This window comes from Malaclemys terrapin, chromosome 5, assembly GCF_027887155.1.
Source record: "Malaclemys terrapin pileata isolate rMalTer1 chromosome 5, rMalTer1.hap1, whole genome shotgun sequence".
Taxonomy (NCBI): domain Eukaryota; kingdom Metazoa; phylum Chordata; order Testudines; family Emydidae; genus Malaclemys; species Malaclemys terrapin.
In genome coordinates this window covers 27,977,900-28,004,154 of record NC_071509.1, presented here as the reverse complement: position 1 = coordinate 28,004,154, position 26,255 = coordinate 27,977,900, and the positions used below count along the sequence as shown (strand labels likewise).

At 39.5% G+C, this 26,255-nt stretch overlaps 2 protein-coding genes across 2 annotated transcripts in view; one reads left to right on the top strand and one right to left on the bottom strand.

Annotated features, from left to right (window-relative positions):
- The window catches only part of CLNK (cytokine dependent hematopoietic cell linker), an 88,119-nt gene extending 75,500 nt beyond the window's left edge, over positions 1-12,619 (top strand). The window contains exons 18-19 of the mRNA XM_054030479.1: positions 6,068-6,223; positions 11,981-12,619. Of these exons, the coding sequence (XP_053886454.1) occupies positions 6,068-6,223; positions 11,981-12,127 (303 nt within the window). The 3' untranslated portion in view covers positions 12,128-12,619. The remainder of the gene's footprint in view (positions 1-6,067; positions 6,224-11,980) is intronic.
- A 1,914-nt stretch (positions 12,620-14,533) lies between these two features.
- ZNF518B (zinc finger protein 518B) lies at positions 14,534-25,581 on the bottom strand. The gene is made up of 2 exons (XM_054030478.1): positions 25,522-25,581; positions 14,534-19,452 (listed from the first exon to the last, which is right to left on the bottom strand). Exon 2 carries the CDS (start codon positions 19,245-19,247, stop codon positions 16,068-16,070), a length of 3,180 nt encoding a protein of 1,059 aa, XP_053886453.1. The 5' UTR covers positions 19,248-19,452; positions 25,522-25,581; the 3' UTR covers positions 14,534-16,067.
- Positions 25,582-26,255: the final 674 nt, after the last annotated feature.

Genomic DNA, 26,255 nt, shown 5'->3' with positions numbered 1-26,255 from the left:
ATAGACAAGCCCTGAGAAAAACAAGGTTTTACTATGTAGCATTCTAGTTTGGTACAGTGTATATGAACAGGGTTGACAACCTTTTTTTTAAAAAATCACTTCTGACTTTTCATTGTACAGCTCTTAATTATATTTATTTCAGAAGCTGTAATTTACACACTATCAGTGAAACAAACATATATGGCCAAATTCTTTGCTTTTTTACATCCCAGGCAATATTAAAGGGAGTTGCGCGGTTCCTCGGGGCTGCATTGGGCCTACTTTTATGGGATTTTTAATATAGGGACACTCATAAAAATACACATACACATCTTGCAGTTTTGTAGAATATTAATGTGCTTAAATGCTTTGCTGGGTCAGGACTAGGGAAAGAATAATATCATAGTACACTGCCATATTTTCCCCTGGATTATATATGCTCATTTTAGCAACATTATTTATTTCTAATCAAACCAACATTTTCCTTTAAATATAACAGTACTAGAAGTGTGCTGCTATCAGGGCAAGCTTTATGGGTAGAGCCCTGTATACATACAAAATTTGGATTCGCATCCGTCCGTGGTCTGCAAACATGCATCCATTGATATCCACAGATTCACAAGGCTCTACTTATGGCCCCTGGTCTGGTAGGTCCCCAATTTTGAGTGATGTCCCTAGTTAATTTGTATCACACATGAGGCTTCTGATTATTGGTTGCTCCTCAGAGGAGGCACTTCTGACATGTTTTGACGGACTAAGGACCAAGAATTAGAAGTGGCAATGTGGAAAGGGAGGGGAGAGAAGCTAAGAAAGGGGATGTAAGCTGATGGACTCAATCACTGGCATAGGAAAGACAATCAGCAGTGCTCAGATCTGTTCACAGTCGTCGTCTCAGAGCTCTGTTCATTGTTCAACAAAAGGAAACATGGAGCAACAACATAAAGTAACAAAACCAGTCTCCAACCAGCCCCAAAGCCTACTGGCCTTCAGCAACTTTTTGGTCAGAACCTCCACTCAGATCGTGTAGGTCCACCTTGCTGTCCCCAGCTGCTATTCCAGGAGTCTTCTCTCAGACCTCTTCTGATCCCAGGCTCCCACATGGAGCTCAGGCCCTCATTTATATTCCTTAGCTGGAAGTCATCAGACCCAGTCCCTTGATGCTGCCCAGCTAGGTTGGATGATTCCCATTATCTGCCTTCCAGGCTCCTTGGTAGAACAGGGCTGTCTGCTCCCCAGCCTCCCTGACCCATAAAAGGACAGACCATCCTGTTACACAGACCTAATATCAAGAGTAAACAGTAATGATTTGTTTGCTGAAGTTCTTTGCTATGGGATTGAGTTCCCTGCCATTAGCTTGGTTGCTCTCCTCTACCCACTCCTGCATCTGCATAGTCTTAAAACTCGCAAGTTAAGGTCAATATTATGCAAGGTTTCTCAAATAGTAAATGTAGCTCCATCCTCTCTTACATGATCCCTACTGCTAGAACCTCTCTTTAACCAAGCCAAAACATGACAGACTGAAAAAATAAACACACTAAATTAATCATAACCTGGAACCAAAAGCAGGAATTGAAATCATTGCCATAAAACTAAAAGACAAAGGCACTAATATACATGACATAAATCTCTGCACATGGATGTACTATAATTAAAACAGGCTTTCTAGGAATAAATACAGCAATACTCTTAAAAAATGAGTACTGTTGCCAAAAAAAAAAAACAAAAAAAACCCACTTTCATCTAGTGTCCCACAAACACACTCCTGAAAGGAGTTACAGGGTTAAGCTCCAGCAGCAGGAAATTTATAGTTGCCAGGGTCTTGCAAGACACTATGCATTACCATATTTCCTGTTGATTGTCACGGCTTCTCCAGCAGACACAGATCTGGAGACCAAGAATACAACTGTAGGCCTTGTATGAACAAGAAAGAAAACAGAAGTGAGGAAAAAGAGGTTAACAATGGACAAAGCATGAATTCACAAGTGGCCTTGTAAACAACATGTAGTTAGATGTAAAAAAATTATCTAAATAAATAAAAAAATAATTTTAAAAAGGAATGTGTGATAAGTTTGCAGCTGCAGCTTTGTTTACTAGTGTATTTTGTAGCTTGTGGACAGTTTAGAATTTATGTAGTATGCACGTTAGTCTATATATAAAATTAATGTATTATGTGGTTTCAGAGTTGTGGTAAATCCCTATACCCACCCCACTGCATTTGAGCTCGATCGTCTCAGAGTAATTTTGCTGTATGTCACTGATGTGTCTTTAAAATTGACAAGTCCAGATTCGAGCTCATTTATTGGGAACAGAATGGAAAAGGTCTCAGAGAAAAGTCCAAACACAACCAGCACAGTCCGTTGAATTATGTCTTAACTATTTGTGCTTAACAATCTGTTCCCCTTTGTATTTAGTTATGACTCAAAGTTAGTTTCCCAGACCTGAAGAGCTCTGTGTAAGCTTGAAAGCTTGTCTTTCACCAACAGAAGTTGGTTCAGTAAAAGTTCTCTCACTCACCTTTTTTCTCCAACAGGGCTAGATTACAGCAGCATCAGTACTGTGCTATTGCTTGTTAAATAAATAATTTATCCTGAAACTAAGTTCTCTGTAAACGGTGTGACCATGCAGCAGCCTATTTAGCACTATGCAGGCACTCAGGCAACCCACACGGCCTGGACCTGCCCTGGCAAGGGCACCCCTCCCCTGGCCCCAACCCAGCCCCAGACCTGCCACAGCTGGGGGAGGGGCAGTCCAAACCCAGCAGCCGCCCAGACCTGCCGCAGCTGGGGCGCCCTTCCCTCGGCCCCAACTTAGCCCTGGACCTGCCACAGCCGAGGGAGGAGTGCCCCTCCTCTGGCCCAAACCCAGCCCCAGCCGGGACCTACCACAGCCAGGGCACCTATCCCACGGCCCCAGCCCCGGAGCTGCCGTGATGGGGAGAGGAACCTCTCCCCCAACCCAGCCCAGCTACTGCTACTGCTACTGCTGCTGCCGCGGGGAGCGAGAGTTGTGGGGAGCCCTCTCTCCCTACCATAGCCCCAGAGCACCCTCCTGTACTCCAAACCCCTCATCTCTGGCCTGGCCCCACTCCAGAGCCCACACCCCAACCCTCTGCCCCAGCCCTGAGCCCCTCATCCCGAGCCCAACCTCAGAGCCCAACCCCCAGTCAGAGCCCTCACACCTCTGGCAGCCCAACCCTGTGCCCCGCTCTGAGCCCCCTCCCACACTCGGCTTCATCCCCACCACATGAATTTTGTTATGTTCACCAATAGGAAGGTGATGTGTCACACATCACCTTCCTATTGGTGAACATAACAAAATTCATTCTGCATGCGTGGGAAAAATTAGAGGGAACACTGTCCTGAAACCAGCCTCATTTATCATTTAAATATTGCAGACAGGTTTCCTGTTAAATTGGTGACTGAAGGAATCTGCAATATTATTTCAGGCCATTTTATGCATAATATTTTTAACCCAAGGTAAGTGGAAGACATTCTGTTTCCCAGAGGGCTCAACTTTTCCCCAAAGAACTCTCAATCAGCATGAAGCAGCGTACAAGAGCTGAAGGCCCCTTGCATTGGCATATTTGCCAGCACTAAACTGTACTGGCCATCCTCACTGTCATAAACATACAGCTAAGGGTAGCATAACATCCCTATTTACCCAGTAAGGGCTTAATTCCTCTTTTACCTGTAAAGGGTTAAGAAGCTCAGGTAACCTAGCTGACACCTGACCAAAAAAAACCAATAAGGGGACAAGATACTTTCAAATCTGGGCAGGGAGGGAAAAAGGCTTTGTCTGTCTGTTCTGTGTGCTTGCCGGAGACATATCAAGAAAGCAAGCAATCCAACTCCATTAGTATTAGTAAGTACTAGCGAAGGAATGCGTTAGCTTACTTTTATTTTGGCTTGTAATTTCCTTTGTAGGAGGAGGAAGGTTTATCCCTGGTTTTGTAACTTTAAGGTTTTGCCTACAGGGGAGATCCTCTATGTTCCTGAATCTTTTGTTATTCTGTAAAGTACTTACCATCCTGATTTTACAGAGGTGATTCCTTTACCTTTTTTTTAATTAAAATTCTTCTTTTAAGAACCTGATTGATTTTTCATTGTTTTAAGATCCAAGGGTTTGGGTCTGTGTACACCTGTACCAATTGGTGAGGGGATTATTCTCAAGCCTGCCCAGGAAAAGGGGTGTAGAGGCTTGCAGGGATATTTGGGGAAGGTAGGGCTCCAAGTGGCCCTCCCTAAATGTTTGTTTAAATAACTTGATGGTGGCAGCGTTACTTAATCCAAGGTATAAGAAAAAAGCTTAGGGGGTCTTCATGCGGGTCCCCACATCTGTACCCTAAAGTTCAGAGTGGGGAGGGAACCCTGACACTCACAATGGATGGTTTGGAAAGCAAAAGAGGGAGATCTTTTGTTTTTTTCATACAGGTGAGTGGTATAAAGGAAAAGCAGCTAACAAAAGCATGCTATTTGTCACAACCTGACTGTGGGAGATATCTCACCAGAACATGGCTTTCCAATACTGTAAATTGGATCACGGTCAAAACTTCTTTGTATTAGGGAGGTATAACTTCAGCAAGGAGTGGCTGCATTGGTGGATTGTATTTATGTGGATGTGTTTCAGACTTCAATATAAAAAGGACATCATTCAGAGTTGAGTACTTGCTCCTGCTATTGTGAGAGGGACAGGCACACCCTCCTTTCTGTCATTGGAAAGTCAATAGATGTTGGGCACCTAACTCCTTTAACCACTTGTGAAAATCCCACCCAATATTCATCCTAAGGCTGTGTCTACGCTGCCACTTTCAGCACTAAAACTTTTGTCGTTCAGGGTGTGAAAAAACACCCCCTCCCCGAGTGACAAACGTTTTAGTACTGAAAAGTGCCAGTATAGACAAAAAGAACAGGAGTACTTGTGGCACCTTAGAGACTAACAAATTTGTTAGAGCATAAACTTTCATGGGCTACAGCCCACTCCTTCGGATGCATATAGAATGGAACATATATTGAGGAGATATACACACACACACACGTGAGAGCATGAACAGGTGGGAGTTGTCTTACCAACTCTGAGAGGCCAATTAAGTAAGAAAAAAAAACTTTTGAAGTGATAATCAAGATAGCCCAGTACAGACAGTTTGATAAGAAGGGTGAGAACACTTACAAGGGGAGAAAGATTCAATGTTTGTAATGGCTCAGCCATTCCCAGTCCTTATTCAATCCTAAATTGATTGTATCTAGTTTGCATATCAATACTAGCTCAGCAGTCTCTCGTTGGAGTCTGTTTTTGAAGTTTTTCTGTTGTAAAAGAGCCACCCGCAGGTCTGTCATATAGTATAGAATTGGGACCTACACAATTTTCTTACTGTATAATTCTATAATAAAATTAAGTCTGATATATGAAAAATTCAGTGCTATCTCTTTAAAATGTGCAAATACGATACTATGTGAAAAATCAAATTTTGAATATGCTTCCTTCTAGATCCATAAAATTAAATTAAAATAAATTAAGAAGTTCAACGCAACATATAGAATTTATGGTAATATCATAGGTTCCATTACAGATAGTCCATGTAATTTCTTTACTTTACATCCAGGTGTAATTGAGGCGCATGAACCAAAACTTTATTTTTAGATGCAATACCCTTGGTATGACACTCCCACTGCCTTACATTATCATCTTACTCTTCTTTCTTCACATACAATATTTTCTTCTTGGTATCAATTTTTCCAGCATTTTAATATGAAAAAGGTACTTCCACATTAAAAATTCTAGAATATTGCAATATACATTGCCCTATAATTCTCATTATTGTATATATAGATTCAATAAGTATACTACGTAGATGTAATTCACTACTTAAATCTAAGAACTTTATTAATTAAAAAATTTTCTTTATGTTATAGTCAGAAGACACCTTGTTTACAAATATAGTATGTTTCAAAATCTATTTTGATTACAATATTCTATTATATAGTTCACACATTAAATAATCTTGTAGAATTTACTCAAAACTCCTGGGCTGTTTATGTAAACACATTAATGGAATTTACAGGTATAACTAATGTTATAATTTGTCATGCAGGATGAGACATTCTTGGTCAGAGATTGTTCAACAAAATCAAGTGCTGAGCCATATGTTTTGGTCATATATTACGGAAACAAGGTATACAATATTAAAATACGTTTTCTGGAAGACAGCCAGCAATATGCATTGGGAACAGGGCTCAGAGGAGATAATGTGAGTGAAATACCATCTGATATTCTACTTTATTGTTTACCTGTTGCACTTAACAGCTCTAAATACTATAGGGGATTAATTAGGTAATTAGTGTTGTTCCCCAGGGGTCTGTTCTGGGACCAGTCCTATTCAACATATTCATAAATGATCTGGAGAAAGGGGTAAACAGTGAGGTGGCAAAATTTGCAGATGATAGAAAACTACTCAAGATAGTTAAGTCCCAGACAGACTGCATAGAGCTACAAAAGGATCTCTCAAAACTGGGTGACTGGGCAACAAAATGGCAGATGAAATTCAATGTTGATAAATGCAAAGTAATGCACACTGGAAAACATAATCCCAACTATACATATAAAATGATGGGGTCTAAGTCATCCGTTACCACTGAAGAAAGATCTTGGAGTCATTGTGGATAGTTCTCTGAAAACATCCACTCAATGTGCAGCAAACAGAACATTGGGAATCATTAAGAAAGGGCTAGATAATAGACAGAAAATATTATATTGCCTCTATATAAATCTATGGTACACCCACATCTTGAATACTGCATCTCAAAAACATGTATTGGAATTGGAATTGGAAAAGGTTCAGAAAAGGGCAACAAAAGTGATTAGGGATATGGAACAGCTTCCATATGAGGAGAGATTAGTAAGACTGGGACTTTTCAGCTTTGAAGATATGACTAAGGGGGGACATAATAGAGGTCTATAAAATCATGACTGGAGAAAGTAAATAAGAAAGTGTTATTTACTCCTTCTCATAACAGAAGAACTAGGGGTCACCAAAAGAAATTAATAGACAGCAGGTTTAAAACAAACATAGGAAAGTATTTCTTCACACAACGCAGTGTCAACCTGTGGAAATCCTTGCCTGAGGATGTTGTGAAAGCCAAGGCTATAACAGGGTTAAAAAAAGAACTAAAGTTAATGGAGGATAGGTCCATCAGTGGCTATTAGCTAGGATAGGCAGGGATGGTGTCCCTAGTCTCTGTTTGCCAGAAGCTGGGAATGGGTGATGGGATGGATCTGTGATGTATTAGATCACAAAAACCCCCTTAGGAAGGGCCAACTGATGTGCCAAGACTACCTCTGCTCCTGCTTTTCCTGCCAGCTCGGGACCCCAGCACCCTGCCTTGCTGAGCCAAACACACCCGTCTGCTCCAACACAGACCCAGGGTCTGAATTACTTGCCCCAAAGCTGCAGACTTAACTGAAAGCAGCTTACAGAAGTGTTCTTGCCTTCAGCACTCAGATGTCCGACTCCCAATGGGGTCTAAACCTAATTAAATCAGTTTTACCCTGTATAAAGCTTATACAGAGTAAACTCAAATTGTTCACCCTCTATAACACTGATAAAGAGATATGCACAGCTGTTTGCCGCGCCCCCCTCCCCCCAAAGTATTAATACATACTCTGGGTTAATAAGTAAAAAGTGATTTTAATAAATACAGAAAGTAGGATAAGTGGTTTCAAGTAGTAACAGACCGAACAAAGTGAATCACCAAGCAAAATAAAATAAAACACGCAAATCTAAGCCTAATACAACGGAGTACAGATAATATCTCACCCTGAAAGATGTTTCAATAAGTCTCTTTCACTGACTGGATGCCTTCCTAGTCTGGGCACAATCCTTTCCCCCTGGTACAGCCCTTGTTCCAGCTCAGGTGGTAGCTAGGGGATTCCTCATGATGGCTCTCTCTTTAATCTGTTCCACCCACTTATATATCTTTTGCATAAGGCGGGAATCCTTTGTCCCTCTGGGTCCCCCCAATGGAAAAGCACCAGGTTAAAGATGGATTCCAATTCAGGTGACATGATCACATGTCATTAAGACTTCATTACCCACTTGCCAGCACACACTTTTACAGGTAAAACCGAGCCATCTGCAGTCAATTGTCCTGGTTAATGGGAGTCATCAAGATTCCAAACCACCATTAATACACCACACTTTGCATAATTACAATAGACCCTCAGAGTTATATTTCATATTTCTAGGTTCAGATACAAGAGTGGTACATTTATACAAATAGGATGATCACACTCCGTAGATTATAAGCTTTGTAATGATACCTTATAAGAGACCTTTTGCATGAAGCATATTCCAGTTATATTAGCATATTTTCATAAAATCATATAGAGTGCAAGGTCACAGGAGCACTTGATTACCTGTTCTGTTTATTCCCTCTGGGGCACCTGACAGAAGACAGGATACTGGGCTAGATGGACCTTTGTCTGACCTAGTATGGCCATTCTTATGTTCTTATACAATACCTAGCATAAAGACGACTAACTTGTCAGGTGTTTCATTAAAAGTTTCACTTCAAATCTTTTCATTTCAAATAATAACTGCTTGAAATGCTGACAAATAAGTCACAGGAGTAATTTAGGGCCTAATCTTGCATGCTCAAATTCCCATTTTAAACCATCAGGAATTTTGCCCAAGTAAGAACAGTTCTGGCCTATATATAGTTTCATCCATGTGGTTCCAAATGACATGTACAATTTTTTTTAAATAATTTTCGCTATTTTTCCAGCTTTTACTTTATGCATCTGACAGCACTTTTGAGGCCTGAGTTCCAATGTCAGATTCCCTTCAGTGGACGCAGGTTTAGCAACGAGGAAGGGACCCCAGCTCAGGCACAATGAGTTAGACTTGGAAGTAGAAGGTTAGAATACCTTAATAATCACAGTGTAGATTCCAGCCGGCACTCAGCTCTTAAAGGGACCATCCACACCAAGAATATAGATGTTCCGTCCCTCAGATTCAAAAGGTTCATCACCAAGGTGTTGCTGGAGCCCCCTTGTCTTGATTGTGAGGCACTCTAAAAGTGCTGACTCTTTCAGATCTGAGCTTCTAGCTCTTTTCCTGGGACCACAGTGTGGTCCAGGGGAACAGTGGTGATGGTTCTTCCCTCTCCCTGAAAGAGATATTCAAGCTTGTATGATTCTTCAACTGTTGAGGCTTCCTGGAACCTCATGGAACCAAGGACTCCTTGCATATGGCCTGTGATTTGTCTCAGCTCTCATAAGGGAGAAGGGCCTGGCCTTCACTTGGCACGGTGGCCAGACTTTGCCTAAGTTTTTAAAGCCTCTTCTGTCAAAAAAAGAACACTCATATTCACTCCTTATGAACATTTATGTGAAATCAGTAAACTGAGCATCACATTTTCGGATGACCCTCTTCCAAGCACCACCACCCAGCCAAAGTGGAGGCTGGTAAATGACATCTTGCCTTTCACAAGATGCACACTTGAGACTTTTTTAATGGATTCAGACAAAATAAAAAGGCTCCAAAACAGGAGACAGAACTCTCATAAAAAATGGAATGAAACTGGCAGTACAGAGCACTATTACACAATGGTACAGAGTGCTACCAAGTTTCAGACATTTTAGCGCACTGGAAAAGAAAGACCTATATGATCTTACAAATGTAAACAACTTTGAGGAAAAAAATCTTACAATGATTTCATAGAAGTGGGAAGGTAGACATACCAACTTTGTCATCTCAGGTGATGGACGGACCCAAAAGTCAGAACTTATAAGTAGGTTCTAATCTGTGCACAGAGGGAACATGCCCATCCTAGACTGTGGATCTGCACCAAAAGTACTCATATTACAATGCTGTTCCATTTTCAAAAATAAGTATTTTAATAGTCTCTCAGTTCTTATCACATAGTGTACAAGACTGGTTGGTTTTAACAAAGTAAATCTATAACTATTAGAAATGGCTTAAATCTTCCATTTTAATGTTGGCTTTATATAATTGTTTTTTTAAATTTAAAAAAAAACAAAACTTTCCCAGAAACCAACAATGGAGATTGACTAAAGTCTCCTATTGACCAGAATTTCTCTGCAGCATTGGGAAGCCCCAGAGACAAGACACTCCCAAGAGAAGCATTTCTTTCTATCACACCAGCACCTGTCTTTGGGAAGTGGGGAGGGAACTGATGCACTGAACTGGGGTAGGGGTGCAGGTACAGCATGTACTGTTCATCAGAGCTGCCTCTGCATTTCAGATGGAATAAGCAGAAGGATTCCAAAGTTCTTGTTTATTCTCTTCTCAGTTTGTCTCAAAGCGGTTAAAACATTTATAAGGCTTCAACAATTAGAGTAAAATTGCCATCTGTAATTTCCCTGTCTGCTTAAATGCTTTTCAAAAGGTATTTAGTACAGATTAATATATTGTTAAGATTAAGAGAATTCCATCTTTGCATGTGGGAGACAGAAAAAAAAATAGATGCAGACCTAATATTCAAAATCTGTACTTTGCCATCCTCTCTCCAATTTCGCATCTTCACTTCTTTAAAGGATAACTCTCTTCTGATGGAAATTTTCTGCAGCATGCTTTCACTTTTGGATTAATTTATGTTACCTATTTTTTTTAAACTCAATTAATTTAATCTAGCAATTTTTTTCCATCCCAAATACTGGTTTTGAGCTTTCATATTCAGATTGTTATTTATTAACTAATGTAAATTTCATCATCTATGTTATTTTTCATACTTTTCCTTGGGAAGTTTTCTGAGAAGAAATTGATTCCACTTAAGCATCTATCCAAGGACAGCATTAAGCCTTACATCTCTTTATGAAAAAGAACTGTATTGACTACAGTTTGGATTTATCCTAGAAAACTGTTACCTCTCTATTAGCAACACGGTGACCAACACCATGTGTCTAAAACCTCATGCAGTTAAATTGGTACAAAGCCATAATGCAATGAATACAAGCAAAAGAGAAAACAAACCAAATTTAAAATCATAACTTTGTTGGTGTCTTTTGCTGGCAATTAAGCCACAGCTGTACACATTTACATACATAATTTGTATATTAAATTGAGCTCACCTGAGGACCCAATTGTACAATGAGCCAAGCATCTTCTGGGAGTTACTACTAAGCACTCTCAAATCTGATTAAAGTTAATGAGGGTGGGAGATGCTCAGCTCCTCACAAGATATTCCCAACTGGTTAGTTTAAAAAAAAAAAAAAAAAAAAAAAGTAGAATGTTTTTATCTTACTTTCCTCATAACAGCTGGGAGGTAAATGCTATTAAAACCATGAGCTCAATATATTCACTGAAAGACATCAATTTCAGGAAGGACGAGGAAGCATATTATACAACAGTTAAAGTATTCTGCACTGAATGTCAGTTTATTTTTTTAGTTTTTTGCATACTTCAGTAAATAATAGATTAGGAACGTGTGAGTGAGTGAGTTTTTATATATACACACACACCGGACCCTGGCTAGAATGCGCATCTATATAGTGCGAATTCTCATATAAACAGTCGCAACCATGGATCCCAAATTTAATTACTTTAATTGAAATTCATTTTAATGCGGTCTCTGCTATAACGCGGTCCCCGCGTTAACGCGGCAACATGCATGGATCCCAAATCCCGCATTCTAGAGAGGGTCCAAAGTATATAAATAAAATAAAATCAGTAGTTTAATCCCTTATGGGCAATGCCACACTTTAAAAAACACACACATTGCTGTTGGCTGGATTTTAGGTTACATTCCAAGGGTTTAAAACCCTCTGCCCCTAAAAAAGAAAGCTACTGTGTCCCAATGTAATATTAAGCAGGGAAGACTACTGGAGGCGCAAAGGGGATGAAATGGGGTGGGAGTGTGTGGGGGGCGAGAGGTAGGGAGAGGTGTTATTTCTTATATGTGGTGTTGCTTTGGTTCTTCTTACCTGTTTCATATCAGAAGATAAGGATTTTCAGCATTTCTCTGTTCAATTGTTTATTGTTTTTCAGAAGTTTGATTCAGTGCAAGAAATCATAGACTTCTACACATGTGTTCCCATTACACTTATTGATGGAAAGGATAAGTCTGGAGTCCAGAGAGAACAATGTTACCTAACACACCCTTTTAAGTTGAACAGAAGATGCTTCTTACCCTAAGTGATTTCAAATGTTTGTATAAATGTAAAAATAAGAACACCTTAATATTTAAAATCTGTGTAGAAATTAGGAGATTAGACTTGAGTTCAACAAGAATTAGAACTCTTCATAGAAGTTTCTCATGAATACAATGAAATGTGATTTCTCTCATATGAGACCAGATCAAATTGTACTCTGCTGTGCATGAAAAAAATTCATAAAATTATGAAATATACAAAAGTGAAACTTCAAATAGAGGGTGTTGCTGCATGTACAAATAAACGTCGCAGTACAACTGCGCAAAAAAGTATGAACAGCAGCTAACTTCTAAGCAATATTTTCTTGCTGATAACTGATAAATTGTTTGATCTCTTATATTAACAAAACCTCTCTGTTACTAGGACCACAAAATAAATCCATGAAACAAAACAATGTAATATATTAGAATTGCATTACAAAATATTCCTGCATTTAAACTCAGAAAAGTTGCATCTAACTTGGCACTTATTGTTTAACCATATTGCTGCAGACTATAGGCAGGTTTTAAACAAACAATCGAATCGCCTGCTCAGTAGGGGACCAATCCAATATTCATGAAATCAATTATAGTCTTTCAACAGACTTCAACCACCACTGGCTCAGACTTTAGGGCTGGCCTCCATGAGATAAATCTTACTACTAGGGATGACTAACAGTAATTATTCTTTAGCTCAAGCAACAGAGGCTTGTGTTTCATTCCCAATTCTTCAAACCCTTATGGAGGTAAGATTACTCACGCAATTAGTCCCATTGAATTCATATCCTATGGGAAACTTGAGAGGAAATCATAGTCAGAGGCACTAGAGCATAATTCTGGCCTCTTTAAAAATACACAGACTAAAAAGTTTGTACAAAAAGAATTTCTCTTATGTAATATATAGTATATATTTACATCATTTGAGATCTGTAAGGTTTCTGTAGTTTAAATTCAGCTTGAATGTATAGGGCAAACTTTGCTTCTGTTCCTCAAACCATCAGTGGGTCTCTCAAGCATGTTTCCCACCAGATTGGTTAGATGATTAAAATATAATAGAAAACAGAATCAGTCACGGGTCCTTTAACAAATCAGGAACAAGAAAGAGTATCTTGTCCAGCAGGATGCGGGAGAAAAAATTGTTATAGAGCCCAAATAGGGTATTCCAACCCCTGTTCTAATTTCTACTGGGCTCATCAAGGTGCAGATCTGCCTTGAGAATCAGAAAGCCATACCCAACTCCCAGACAGCCTCTCTCCTGGAGCATACTCTGTCAAATGAAGCTCAGCACAGGAGAGAATCTGGGTCACACTCTTTATCTTAAGTCACAAAACTATTAAAATTCCAGAAGGAAAACTAACTGAAGACAATACTACATCAAAAAACAAAAATGAGACACCCCCATCTGGGCAGAGTTTGGATGTCCTTGGCAAGAGAAAGAGGCATGAGATCTGCTGTCTAATTTTTATAGCCACCATACAATTCAATTTACTAAAAATGTTCATGTTAATATAAAAACACTTATATTTTGTAAATTTAATACAGGGAGAACAGTGTCATGTAGATTAACAATTAGGTTTACGAAGACTCTTCTTTGTTTACTAAAATAGGCAAAGAAAAACACTACTAAACCCATCTACAATCTGTTTATAATCCGGCACGCAGCACAATTTTTAAGAATACAAAGTTGATTAAAGATATTCATATTTTGCCAATGACATCTCTTAAACAAATAGAGGATTCAAAAATATTTCCTTAATAGCTTCTACAGAAACTAAAGTAGGTTCAAACATCTGCCTGGGCTGATGAGTGTAAGTGAGGAAGAATTTGGCCAGAAGTGGTTTTTCATATGTTAGCAGTTTCAATATTTATTATACTCTGATATGACAGAATTTAGAAATGGAAACTATTTTCACAATTTAAAATTAAAACAATATTATGTTTGGCTTCAAAGAACACAGTGAAAATCTCTACTGTCCCTATCTAAAAAAATATAAATTCCCATTTCAAAATAAGAACTGTCATTTAATTACTTGAAAAAAGAGATAATACAAAATGTATTCCATTGAACAGTTTAGCCTCACTACAATACAAAAAGTTGCAAAGTAATACAAGATCTCCCTTCTGAGAGCACCAAATATCTGAAGATTTTAATATTGTATTGCAAAATGGTCTAACAAAAAAGATCTCACCAATTCCTCATGTTTTTGTAAATTAGACCTAAGTCTCAAGATGTGCTTTTTAGTTTCAAAGTATTTACGCTTCAATAGAGATATAGTACATATCTTATCAAAACCATGTTTAATTTTCTAGAGTATAAAAAAAAAAAAAAAAAAAATATTCCCAGACTAATAGGTTGTTGGGGGGGGGGGGAGGAGGGAGCGGGAAATGTTGTATTGTTGTTTTTTTTGTTGTTTTTTTTTTTTTTTTTTTTTAACAAAATGTGTTTTTCCACTGTTAACAATTAGGAAATACAAACATTTATACAAAGTTCAAATGTATAATATATCTCCAACATTAAATTAATTATTTTTTTACCTGTAGAAATGTGACTGCAAATATGTGCTCAATTCATCACTTGCTGTACATGAAATTTTAAAAAATAAAATGGTTTACAATTTGCGACAAGATAACCAAGAAAATTCTTAACTTCACTATCATCCATCCTCCATCCCCACTAAAAACTTACCTTCATTCAGCAAGGCACTTAGCACATGAATCATCCTATTGACTTTACTGAGTAGTCACACAACAATCAATGGGAGTATGCACATGCCTAATTAGGCATGTGCTTATTTTTATTATTGGTAAGTAGCTTGCTGAATTCAGGCTTACATGTGTAGATTCTAACATGCAAATTCTTCAAATTTAGGATGTCTAAACAAAGATTCTACTGAAAATGTGGATAGGTACTGGCAATGTAGAGTTCTGCATCATACTTTCTCTTTTTTCAAAGCAGCAGTTTGTTTCTCCAGCTAGTTCGTCTTATCTATGCACTAGCTGCTAGGCTGGCTTGGGTCCTAGTTAAAGACTCTATCCTGAATGTGTACGTTTCTAATGGGATTACACATAGCACTGATCATTACGCCCTACAGCATGCGTTGGTGTGGTCAGGTCCTAACTCATTAAAGCACAATCCATCAGAATCACATCATGCCAGCTAGTAAAGAAGCCAGGCCTCATTTCAAGCACTCTAAGTTGAGCTCCTGCTTGCTTGCACAGTAAGTAGCCACCTGTGTCCTCTTCCCACTTCACACCTGTGTGGCACAAGACACAACTTGGCCCCTGACTGTACAACACAGAATTAAGCTTTCATTGCCATTCCACATAATGGGTCTGATTCTGATCTCACCAATTCCTTATTTACACTGGTGTAGCTCCACTAAAGTCAGTCGAGTTACTTCTGTTCCATAAAATTGGAGTTTGATCAGATTCAGCACCAGTTTCTTCCTCTGACATTTTTTTTTAAATTTGCTACTAAATTATGATGAACATTTTTTTATTCACAGAGGGGTCAAAGATGCTCTTCATTAGACTTATGCCTGATCTCTGAACCACTAAGCTGTAGTAGTAAAATCAGACTGAATTCAATTAATTTCACACAGGTCATATAGTTGGATATATTTTAAATCCCTATTGACCATGCAACATAACATTACTGCAAATAGTGTCCTATTGAAGAGAATTACACCTTGAATGTTTCAGAGCAAATCATTTCCAGGTCTCCTTCAAAAAAGCAAGGGATAGCCGTAACACTTATTTCAGTCATCGGGGTGCTATGTAGTGTTTAGTGCTCAAGACTGGCTTCTCATACAGTTTGTAATCCCTATTACCACTCTCCCACCTGCTAAATATAAAAATCCTCCAGTAAAATATTTACTTCTGTCTCCCTTTCCAAACAAATTAATGGCACTCATGTTAAAATAAGTGCAGTAAACTGACAGTTTCTCACTTGTGGCTCTCTAGAGGAAGAGAAAGAACATCCCAGCCTTTGGTTGCTTCTATCAAATGTCTCTGTCCATGACTTATCCACTCTTCCTGGTCTACATATATCCTTCCACAAAACCAACACTTAAACATACACTGCAGTGTTTTAGCTGGTGACGTTTCCACAACCCGGTAGTTGTTTTTATGGGTCTTTTTTAGCTTCATTTTTAAAAAGTTCTGCTTTTTCATTTGGCTTGTTGTTTCCAAGTTCTGAAATGTAAGCCGTTTATTATACTGTTTCACACCAAGACAACTACTCGTTCTTTCTGATAAAACGACTTTCACAATATTGCCTTTATACTTGTTGACAATTTTCATTATATTAATTACCTCTGCTGAATCAACATCAGGATGATTTAACACAACTACAGGCTGGTTACGACGAGGACATTTTATCAACTGATGTTCTCTAAGAGGTACAAGCCTAAGACGTCTTGCTGTCAAAAGAGGCATTGCCTCAGAAATGCCATTGGTTTCTGAGTGAATTCTTGTTTTCTTCTTAGACAAATAATCCCTGGAATTTGCTGGTTTTACCTTATTTTTAGGTACAAGTTGATCCTTTGAAGTAAGTTTGCTCTGCTTACTTAGCTCATCACTTTTTTGATGCAGTAGTACACAATTTTGTTTGCCATTACTTTTTGCATTAGCCTCTCTTTTTGGTCTGTGCCTAAGTGACATATTTTGATTTCTGGACTGCTCATTAAGTTCACTCTCATTGGGCAAAGGTAAGTTACTGCTTAGTTTCTCAGAAATGCTGAAAGGAACTGGTCGCGGTAGAAACATTTCGTTGCAACACAGCGTAGCAGATGTCATTTTGTTATCTCCTGCTTCTTTTGTGTTCTCACTCTTAGTGACATTCAGGACCCTCAGCACTGTCCCTTTTGGAATGAACACTGGAGTAGCAATGTGAGTGTTTTTAGTCATTCTACTTTTAGTTTTTGTTGTAGCTGACCGCGATTGTGGTTGTTGTTTATTACACAGTTCATTACCAATCCCACCATTCTGCGGTGTTTGAAGAGAAGATGCAAATTGTTCCAATTCAGTAACAGGGACATTTTTTTCAGAGTTTGCTAAAGTTTCCTGAGGCAAAGGCATCTTCTTATTAGAAGCACAACATCTAACAGGCATAGGTGAAGCAGCCAATGTAGATTTCACATTACACTCAGCAGCAGACATCAACTGAGCAATCTTTCTACACAGCATTGTTGTTGACTTTTTATTGCATGCAGTATTATCCCACTTGATTCCCTCTGGGATGTTTTCAGCCCCAGAGCTAAGGGAAAATACAGATGAAATGACAGGACCCTCAGGAGGGCTGTCCTTATTTTCTACATTCTGCAATTCTAAAGCTTCTAATAGATTATTTTGACAATCAGAGTGCTCGGTGTTTAATTTACTTAAGCCAACACTTGATTCCTCTAAAGATGCACTTTTATTTAAACAGAACTCTCCCCTTCCTTGAGAAGTTTTCAAAGATTCTTTAACCAAACAGGTATCAAATAAATGTGTTTCCAGAGAGCTAATGATGTGGCTCCTGCATTCTTTGTCATCACCATTTAAAGGCAATATGTCCTTTTCTCCAAGGGCAAGAGATGAAGAGGAACTGTTGCTCTTCTGAGCTGCCTGCAACAAAACAGTTTGGGATCTATCACCTTCAGAGGAAGCAGCATATGCACATGTGGACATGTCCAGAGTCTCTTTAGAACAGTATAAATCATTTTTTGCATATTTTTCCTTATTTGAGGATTTAGGGCAACTTATTCTTGATTTATCCTGCCCAGGTACATTTGAGTTACAGTATGAAGTATGAGAATTGGAGGAATTAAGACATTCAGAGTTCTTGTGGTATTTATTATCTGAAGCAAAAACGTTACTAATACTAGATAAATTTACAGTTGCTTCGGTGGTTAATTCATTTTGAGCAACAGAAGTTATTCTTTTTCCTTTCTTTGTTTGTTCTGCACCTTGATTTCCCAGTTCTTCTTCTTCACAGTTTATAGGTTTATTACTGGTTTCTTTCAGAGGAATAAGTTTAAGAACCAACTGTTGTGTGCCATTCACTATTTTTATGTCTAATAACTGAGCTAAGCAGTTAGAAGGAACTACAAGTTCTGAAGGTGCAATCACTGTTAATGGCATTCCAGGCTGTATGGGCTCTTTTTTTGGAGAATAAACTTCAACTTCTACATTTTGGTTCTCATATATGTTTACTTCAGCTGGTTCCAATACAGTTTTATCTCGGACTGATGCTGTACCTAGGCTACATTCTACATCGCCAGACAAACAAACTGTTTTGCTCATTTCATCTTGGATTTTGCTGCAAATTGTACTTGATGATAAATCTGAAGGTTCATTCTGAAGAGGAACTTTTTGATAACACTTCTGCTTTTCAGAAAACAAAGTGCTTCTCTTTGGTAAGCAAGATCTCTTTTGCTCTTGTTTTGTAGCCATATTCATTGGCCCCTTCTCAGTAACTGTTTCATGTACTCTTCTGGTATGCTTAACTATATAATCATGTCTAACAGCACCATATTCACAGTATTCACATTGATATGGAAAAGTTCCAGTGTGTTTCACCAAATGCCGTTGGAATTCTCCTTTGGTGTAGGATACATAGTTACAGTGGGAGCAAACAAACTTAATCTCCTCATGTTGAACTACATGCTTTTTATACTGCAAAGGATCCTTTGTTGAAAATCGACATTTATCGCAGTAATATTTGTCTGGTTGAAAGTTCTTTACTTTAAATGTTTTTTGAGTTTTACTTAGGGATGGTTTTTCTTGATTTTCTAAATCTATGGCAGTGGCACTGTCAGCTACAAAATGGAAAGTCGGTGGCGTATTCAGACTACAGCTGCTGCAAATGAAGTTTTTGTCTTCCGTCTGCCTGGCTTTGTTATGCTTTTGTAATTCATGCACTGGAAGTTTTTGCACACTTCTGCACTTTATACAAAGGATCAATGACAGCTTATCCTCAGCTTCAGCCACTTGATAGACACAATTCTGGCCTTCAGTCCCTTTTGGTTGATTTGCTTCATCCTCATTGGCTTGCTTTGGAGATGTAGTCAAAGAATTATTTATGTCATTAACTTGGCTTGTATACAGTTTTGGTAAAATTTCCCTCATTTTCTTTAGCTGCATTTCAAAACAAGTGGCTCTTTGCTGGTTTAGTCAAATACAACAGCAATGGACACAAACAATTTTCATAGTGACAGTCTCTCAAATGTGTTGCTTAGCTATCATTCGGAGAGTATGCATTTTAGCTTTATGAGTAAGTGTTGCTTCAAGCTCTGAAACCATAAAATTCTATTTTCAGTTCTCTACAGGATTCTCTCAACTTGCAGCACTAAAAAAATAAAAGCGAAAGACTGGGTCAGTTATTGAAAAAAACACTGAAAAATTGTTACTTGGTAAGTAAATATTTGCAGTATAATAAAAATAGCTGACTGCTGAAATACAGTTTGCAAATCTATGTTTCTCTGCTTTATTAGGCATATTGTACATACAACCATTAAAGTGTATTCAATGTATTCTTTCACAGGTGCTTACATCCTGCAGCTGTAATCTGCATTATATAAAATTCACACAATACAGTGTTCTATGGTATTTTCTCCTCACTATGTATTTTTAAGAATTCTTTAAAACTAATGAAATTTGACATAAGGTTACTGAAGCAGACAGAAACCTCTCTATCATTTGAGAACAAAAGCCAAATCATCATAGGGACACTAGAATACACTTCCACGTCTTGTTTATGCTGAGGACTAAGAAGAGGTAGATCTAAAATTTTCTGCCCTTATAAAGACTATTGAGATAGATTTGAATGAGTATTTTTTATCCATCAAGATCACATTCCTAATTACCATGAGTTAGCTTAAAAATCCCCTTGGCTTAGACAATTTGGAAATACTTGAAATATGCAATCTCACTAAAGCAAGGTGCTCTTCTTAGTCGGTGCCAATGTTTCTGATCAAAATAAATTTGGATAATCATAAAAAAGCATGTAGCTTAGTTTGCCAATCCGAACACTAATAAGGACAAACCAATTTATTTGATGTACAAATGTTTTTTTTATTATTTGTACTGCAGTGCTGCACAAAGATCCAAGTCAGAACCAAATTCTCATTGTGCTAGTTACTGCACAGGTAGAGCCCTGCACGGATACAAAGGCATATCCACGGATAGAAATCAATATCCATGAAACTGCAGGGCTCTCACAGGAACCACAGCAGCAAAAGAGGAGAACATGGGGCTGCCACTCCCAGGAGCCAGCGCCCTGCTCTGGCAGCGCCTCCAGAGCAGCTGTACCACCCCCAGCCCTGCTCCCGTCCCTTCCACTCAGCTATCTGCACCTCCTGTCTGGGGGCATGTGTGCCACTTGAACACAAGAGCGCGAGCAGGGACAGCTGCCGGTGAGCCTGGTGCCCACATCAGTGGGTGGGGCTGGGGGCAGTACAGCCGTGCTGGAGGACCTGCCAGCACAGAGCACTGACTCCTGGGAACAGCGGCCCCATGTTCTGCTCCTTTCACCACTACGGTTCCCAGGAGAGCCCTGTGGTTCTGTGGATAGTGATTTATATCCATGGCTGTCCACATCCGTGGGTACAAATTTGTATCCACGCTGGGCTCTGTGCATAGGCACACAATCCCTGCCCTAAAAAGATTAAATCTAATTTGAATACACAAGATGCAACAACACACACACACACACACAAACAAACAGTGGACACAAAATGGAGGACAATGGCAAACCATGCACTATTAGGCTATACAAAATGTATTTCACAACCTGATAGTTCCAAAATTCTTTGAACAACAACAAAGAGCAATGGAGGTTTTTTCCTGTGGTTTTTAAACGTCATGTAAATAGAATCTGATCCTCAGCTGTTGCCTAGATTGTGAGAACGTTGATATGTTAAAAAATAAAAAAAGTTTGTTCTTTAAAGCATGCACAAAACTAAATAAAGATTAATGATATAGACTCTCCTTCTGTGTAGCGCCTACCCAAGCATCAACATGTAAAATGAATTCGCATCTTCCCTGTACAAGCATTTCTATACATGTAGATGCCATTGCATAATGCGTATCTAGGCACTGAGACATTTCTAGATGACGTTGCATAGCAACATATCCATCAGGAGTCACCCTCTCCCCTCCCTTTGCTTTCTTATAGGTAGCGACGGTTTGGGCGATTGCCCCAAATGCATGATGTTGGGATTAGTTAGTAATATCATACGAAGGCAATGCCCATGTGAAAGAGGACACTTTTACACTATGATGTAAGTCTTCATGTCAGCCTGAACTTCGGTGGGAATGAGTTCCAGAGATCTTCCCTGTGAATGCACTGCTGTGAGCTCATTTGATCTTGAATCTGTATTCCATCAATTAATGTTCTTAGGAAAGGGATTGGGATTAATTCTCAGAGAGATCTTGGTTTTAAGTGCATCCAGGGCTTTGAAGTACCACCTCAATTTTTATGAAAAATCAAATGGCAGCCAATGTAATTGATAGTACTGTGTTATGTACTTTTATTGGTTCACTCCACTTAGCAGATTAGGTGGTATGTGCTGAATAAAATTGTAGTTTGCCGATAGCCTTTTGGATGAAGCCAAATTGTAGTAATGCAGTTTTATGTGACAATAACTGTAGCTAAATCCACATCTGGAAGCAGTGACAGACTCCTGTGCAGCCAAAGGTTGGCTGCTGTTGAGCCATCTGGACGTCTATGAGTAGGTTTTATGACTCCAATACTTTGACCATATTGACAATTGGAGGGTATATGCCCTTATTAGAGAACTAGATGAAAATTCCTATTTGTCCCACCCAGGTTTGTCTCTCTTCATACTGGTATCACCTCCGTCTCATCGAGGTTGAAGATGAGCAAGCCACTTTCCATCCAAGTCTTTATTTCCTTTGGACGTAAATATGGCAGGCCTACTGATGTGTTTCAGGTGACGAAGATGATACAGAGCTTTACTTGATGTTTATAATGCTGTTAAATTTAAAACACATTTTCTTCAAAATTTAAGTGTTGCATCTACACAATTGTTCTGATGTTGTCTGCAGCATTGAAATCTTAATGAAACTGTATGTCAAAAGCAAGGATAAAATTAACATAAGTGTTCTCATTGACAATCCTAAGCATTTTTTAAAAAACTATGTGGAATCATCCACAGACAATATAATTGCACCCAACCAAATAGGGAAACAAAACCTTCTGGCTTCAGCTGCCAATTACTTGATCACACACACACACAAAAAAAGAATTAAAAGCTCAAGTGTTTTCTTATGCTATTAAAAAAAACCAGCAAGGCAAATTCCACAAAATATGGAAAAATGAACAAAAGTATATCAAAGAGGCAGGCCTTAGCAGAACACAAGAGATTTTGAAGTTTGCTTGAAACAAAACTATTTTAAGAAAGTTTTGATTTAATAGACATGCAACTGGGCTATCCAGTTTAAAAGCAGAAAGTTTTATACACTAGAAACTAAACTGGGATATTTTCGAAAGTTGACTGTCCCTATTGAGTTCTTTGAACTGAATAGGCCTTACATTTAGAAGAAATCCTATATTTAAGCATATGGCAAATCCCATGTTCAGATTAGATTTGTATTAGAATCAAGAGAATGAATATAAACAGAAACATTCAGATAGTGTTCTGTGAGAAAAAAAGATTAAACAGCAATCTGATGTCTTAATGACATGCCCTATTTGCTTTGCCAAGTCCCGCCACTGGTTGTTCTTGAGTGCTGAATGTCCAATCTGGAAGGTTTTGGTGTGAAGGGTTCCATTTTGTCATTGTGTGGGATAGAATGAATGAAAACAAGAGAAATATAGATGTTTTACTAAGATGTGAGAATATTCCAGAACACAGTTACCGTGAATTGTGCAAATCCACACAGTCTCAGGAGACAACATACTGCCCATTTACCACCAGCGTGACAAAGTTTGTAGAAAAACTGGACACTTTGTAGCTTACCTTTATACTCTTCAAAGTATTCAGAGAGATACAATGCAGACAGTTAACTAAAGGAAACAGTTTCTTCAAAGTGCAGCACAACCCAAACGAGCACAGAAAAGTACAGATGACTATACAATCCAAAGGGTAACATTTTGAACCTCTGCTCGTGTCCAGCAGCAGCCAATATACCAAACAATATATTTAAATATATAAAGAATGGAAGAGAAAAGAATACTGAAAATGTTATAACGTTGTAATATAAATCTCCTGGAATACTGTTTTCAGTTCTAACTGTTATCTTCAAAAGATGTAGAAAAGTATTAATAAATTTTAAAAAGAAACAATATTGTACTAAAAAGCAAGTGAGTCACCAAATTATGCCAATGGAACTTTCTTTGGCAGAAATAATGGTGTAGAAGATATTTTGTTTCCAAATGAACTTCTAGCCATGTAGCACAACACTTAATGTATTATGTGGAGTTCAAAGTTCTTCTCTCTTTAAAAATAAATAGAAATATCAATACCAGATTTTTTAAAAAAAGCAAAAACCATGCACCAGTTTTTAAAGCTTGCCTTTATTATAAAATATACAATTATTTTATATTATTTCACATCTTGCCCTCATGTAAAAAAAAAAAAAAATCTCCATTTGAATTATATGCAGAACAATTTATTGGTACCTCCTACAAAGTGAATTATACAAAATATTAAGTTAAAAAGAAACTGTGGATATTTTTAAAGCATAGCTTAAATGTATTTTGTCCCAGGAAAACAAGAAGAATGTATTGTAAATGCACTGCACAGTATTCTAGGACCGCACTCCTGTACTGAGAACTACAGAGGTCTACCCACATCATTCAGTGAAGGACCAGGGCCCTCAATTTACTTATATACAAAATGCTGCTCTCAACCTCAAACAGAAAACTACAGAGTAGTCCTGTTGCAGTAACCTGACACACACACCCTGAGATGCTAAATATTTACTGCATCTATAGTTACCTTTGTAAAATGTACTCAAGAGATACCGTCACTTGTTTATGATTAGATGTATAATTGCCAGCCTTTAAAATTAAATATCAGAGTTTTCTGTTGCACACATTTATGCTCATTTAAAAAAATCCTTCAATATTCTAAACTTGGTTAACCAGGGTTTAGTATTATATTATTCTATACTTACAGGGCAAATAAGAATACACTAATGAGGCACAGCATTGAAGAAAACATAGAACCAAATGGTGAAGCGTATCCTATTTAAAAAGTATGTATCTCTTAGACCCGGATCCTGGAAACATTTTACTACCATGAGTAGTCCCACTGATAGTCTTCTTAGTAACAGCATGGAAATTTGCTATTGAAAATATACTGCAAGACATTTAGCCAAATCTGAGATAATGCAGGATTATTCCCTACGGCATATTAATTATAAATCACTATTTGTGTTTAAATCCTTTGAGGAAATATATTCATTCTACTACTGTCTTAGGGGAGTTTCTTTTGAAACAAATTACAGATAGAAAAGATTTCATTTAGATCATCTATTCCAGCTCTTCCCCTACAGTATTTCATTGTTAATTTGTATATTTAGTAATTAATACTAAACTTTCCTCAGTAGCAGAACCACTAACCAAAGTTCCTATTCAGCAACAAGACAAAAGACCCAGTTGTAATCTTGGGGCAACAGAGTAAGTGTCGATGGAAGTCTGAAGGGCTCTACAAAAGCCTAACCCCATGACCACACACAAAATTGTTGAACAGCCAGAAGTTGCACCAATGTGGACTGTGCGCCCAAGGAAATGCATCCAGGTAACAATGTTACTGGGAACCGACTAAAGCAGACAGCCTGCTCCCTCCCTGCACTTTGCAAGGCTCAAAGCAGGGTCCCTGATCCCTTCCTTGGGGAAAGGAGACATTTCTCACAGTCTGCAACTACAAAATGAAAGGGGGGTCGGAGAGGGGAGATTTTTTTCCCACTAATCCCGGCAATGCTCCGACCAGCCCAGGGAGGGCAGCACAGCCAGCCCAGAGTGCGGCAGCAGCAGGTCCTATCGCTCCCCCAGCCGAAGAGTGCAGCCCCCGCCTGTACCGCAGCTAGGGGGACCCCATTCCACAGCCCCGTGACGAGGGGGAAGAGGCCCACGGAACTAGGGGAGCTGGAACAACAGGATAAGGGGCTGCAGCGCCAGGTCCCGCTACTGGAGACTCCTCCCACGGCGGGATGGGGAGGGTGTCCCCTTGGGGCCTAGTCGAGGGGCTGCCTCCCCCGGGGAGAGAAGGGGGGTTAGGACAGCCCCCGATTCGGGTTACAAAGAGGGGAGCTGGGGACCCCGAACACCCACAGCTCAGCCAGCAACTCATACGACCCCCCTCCTCCCTGCCGCGAGAGGCCAGCAGCGACCCCCATCCCCGCCTACGCCCTGCGGGGGCGCGGGAGCGCCCCGCTGCCAGGTACTTACCCTCCGTGGGTGAGCCTGCGCCCCCCACGCGCGCTCGCAGCGCCCCGCCCGCCGGCTCGGCTCCACGCCCTGCGCGAGTGCAGCAGCCAGCGAGCGTACGGCGGAACTGACCTCAGCTCCCCGCCAGCCGCCGCGCCGCCCCATTGGCCAGCGCCGCGCCGCCCCGCCCGCGGGAGAGTAGAGCTCTACAGAGCCGCCGGGAGCGGGGTGGGCAGCGGCGGCGGAGGGCCTTATTGGAAAGCGCCGGGAAGCGGGCGGGCGCATGGTTGCCAGTGCCACGTGGAGCTGCCCAGGGCCCGATCTGATGCACCTTATGAGCCTCCTGTCCTACGGGCGGCGCAAGGGCCAGCTCCTTGGGACCGCTGGGCATCGCGGAGCTCTGCTAGGGCGCGGGGCAGCCAGGCGAGGCTCATCCCCGGCAGTGGGACTTGGCAATAGTGTGTTCCAAAGAGTCTACAGTGTTTCCTTCGCATGGGCTGGTAACATGGTGGCTTTCGGGGTCGCGGCGCCTATTTGATACAGGGAGGGGCATACTAGGGATGAAAACAATCTGTTGCAAAAGGCGGTTCACTGTAGCTTCCCTGGGGAGTAAAGAGAATTCTTTAAACAAAGGAACATTGTGGCAGAATACTGGGTTCAGGTAAAGTCGGTCAGGGAAATTGTGCGAATTCACAAAATATAGCAAATGTAAAATCCGTGAGATGTTAATTTCTTCTACAAACTCACAAATGGAA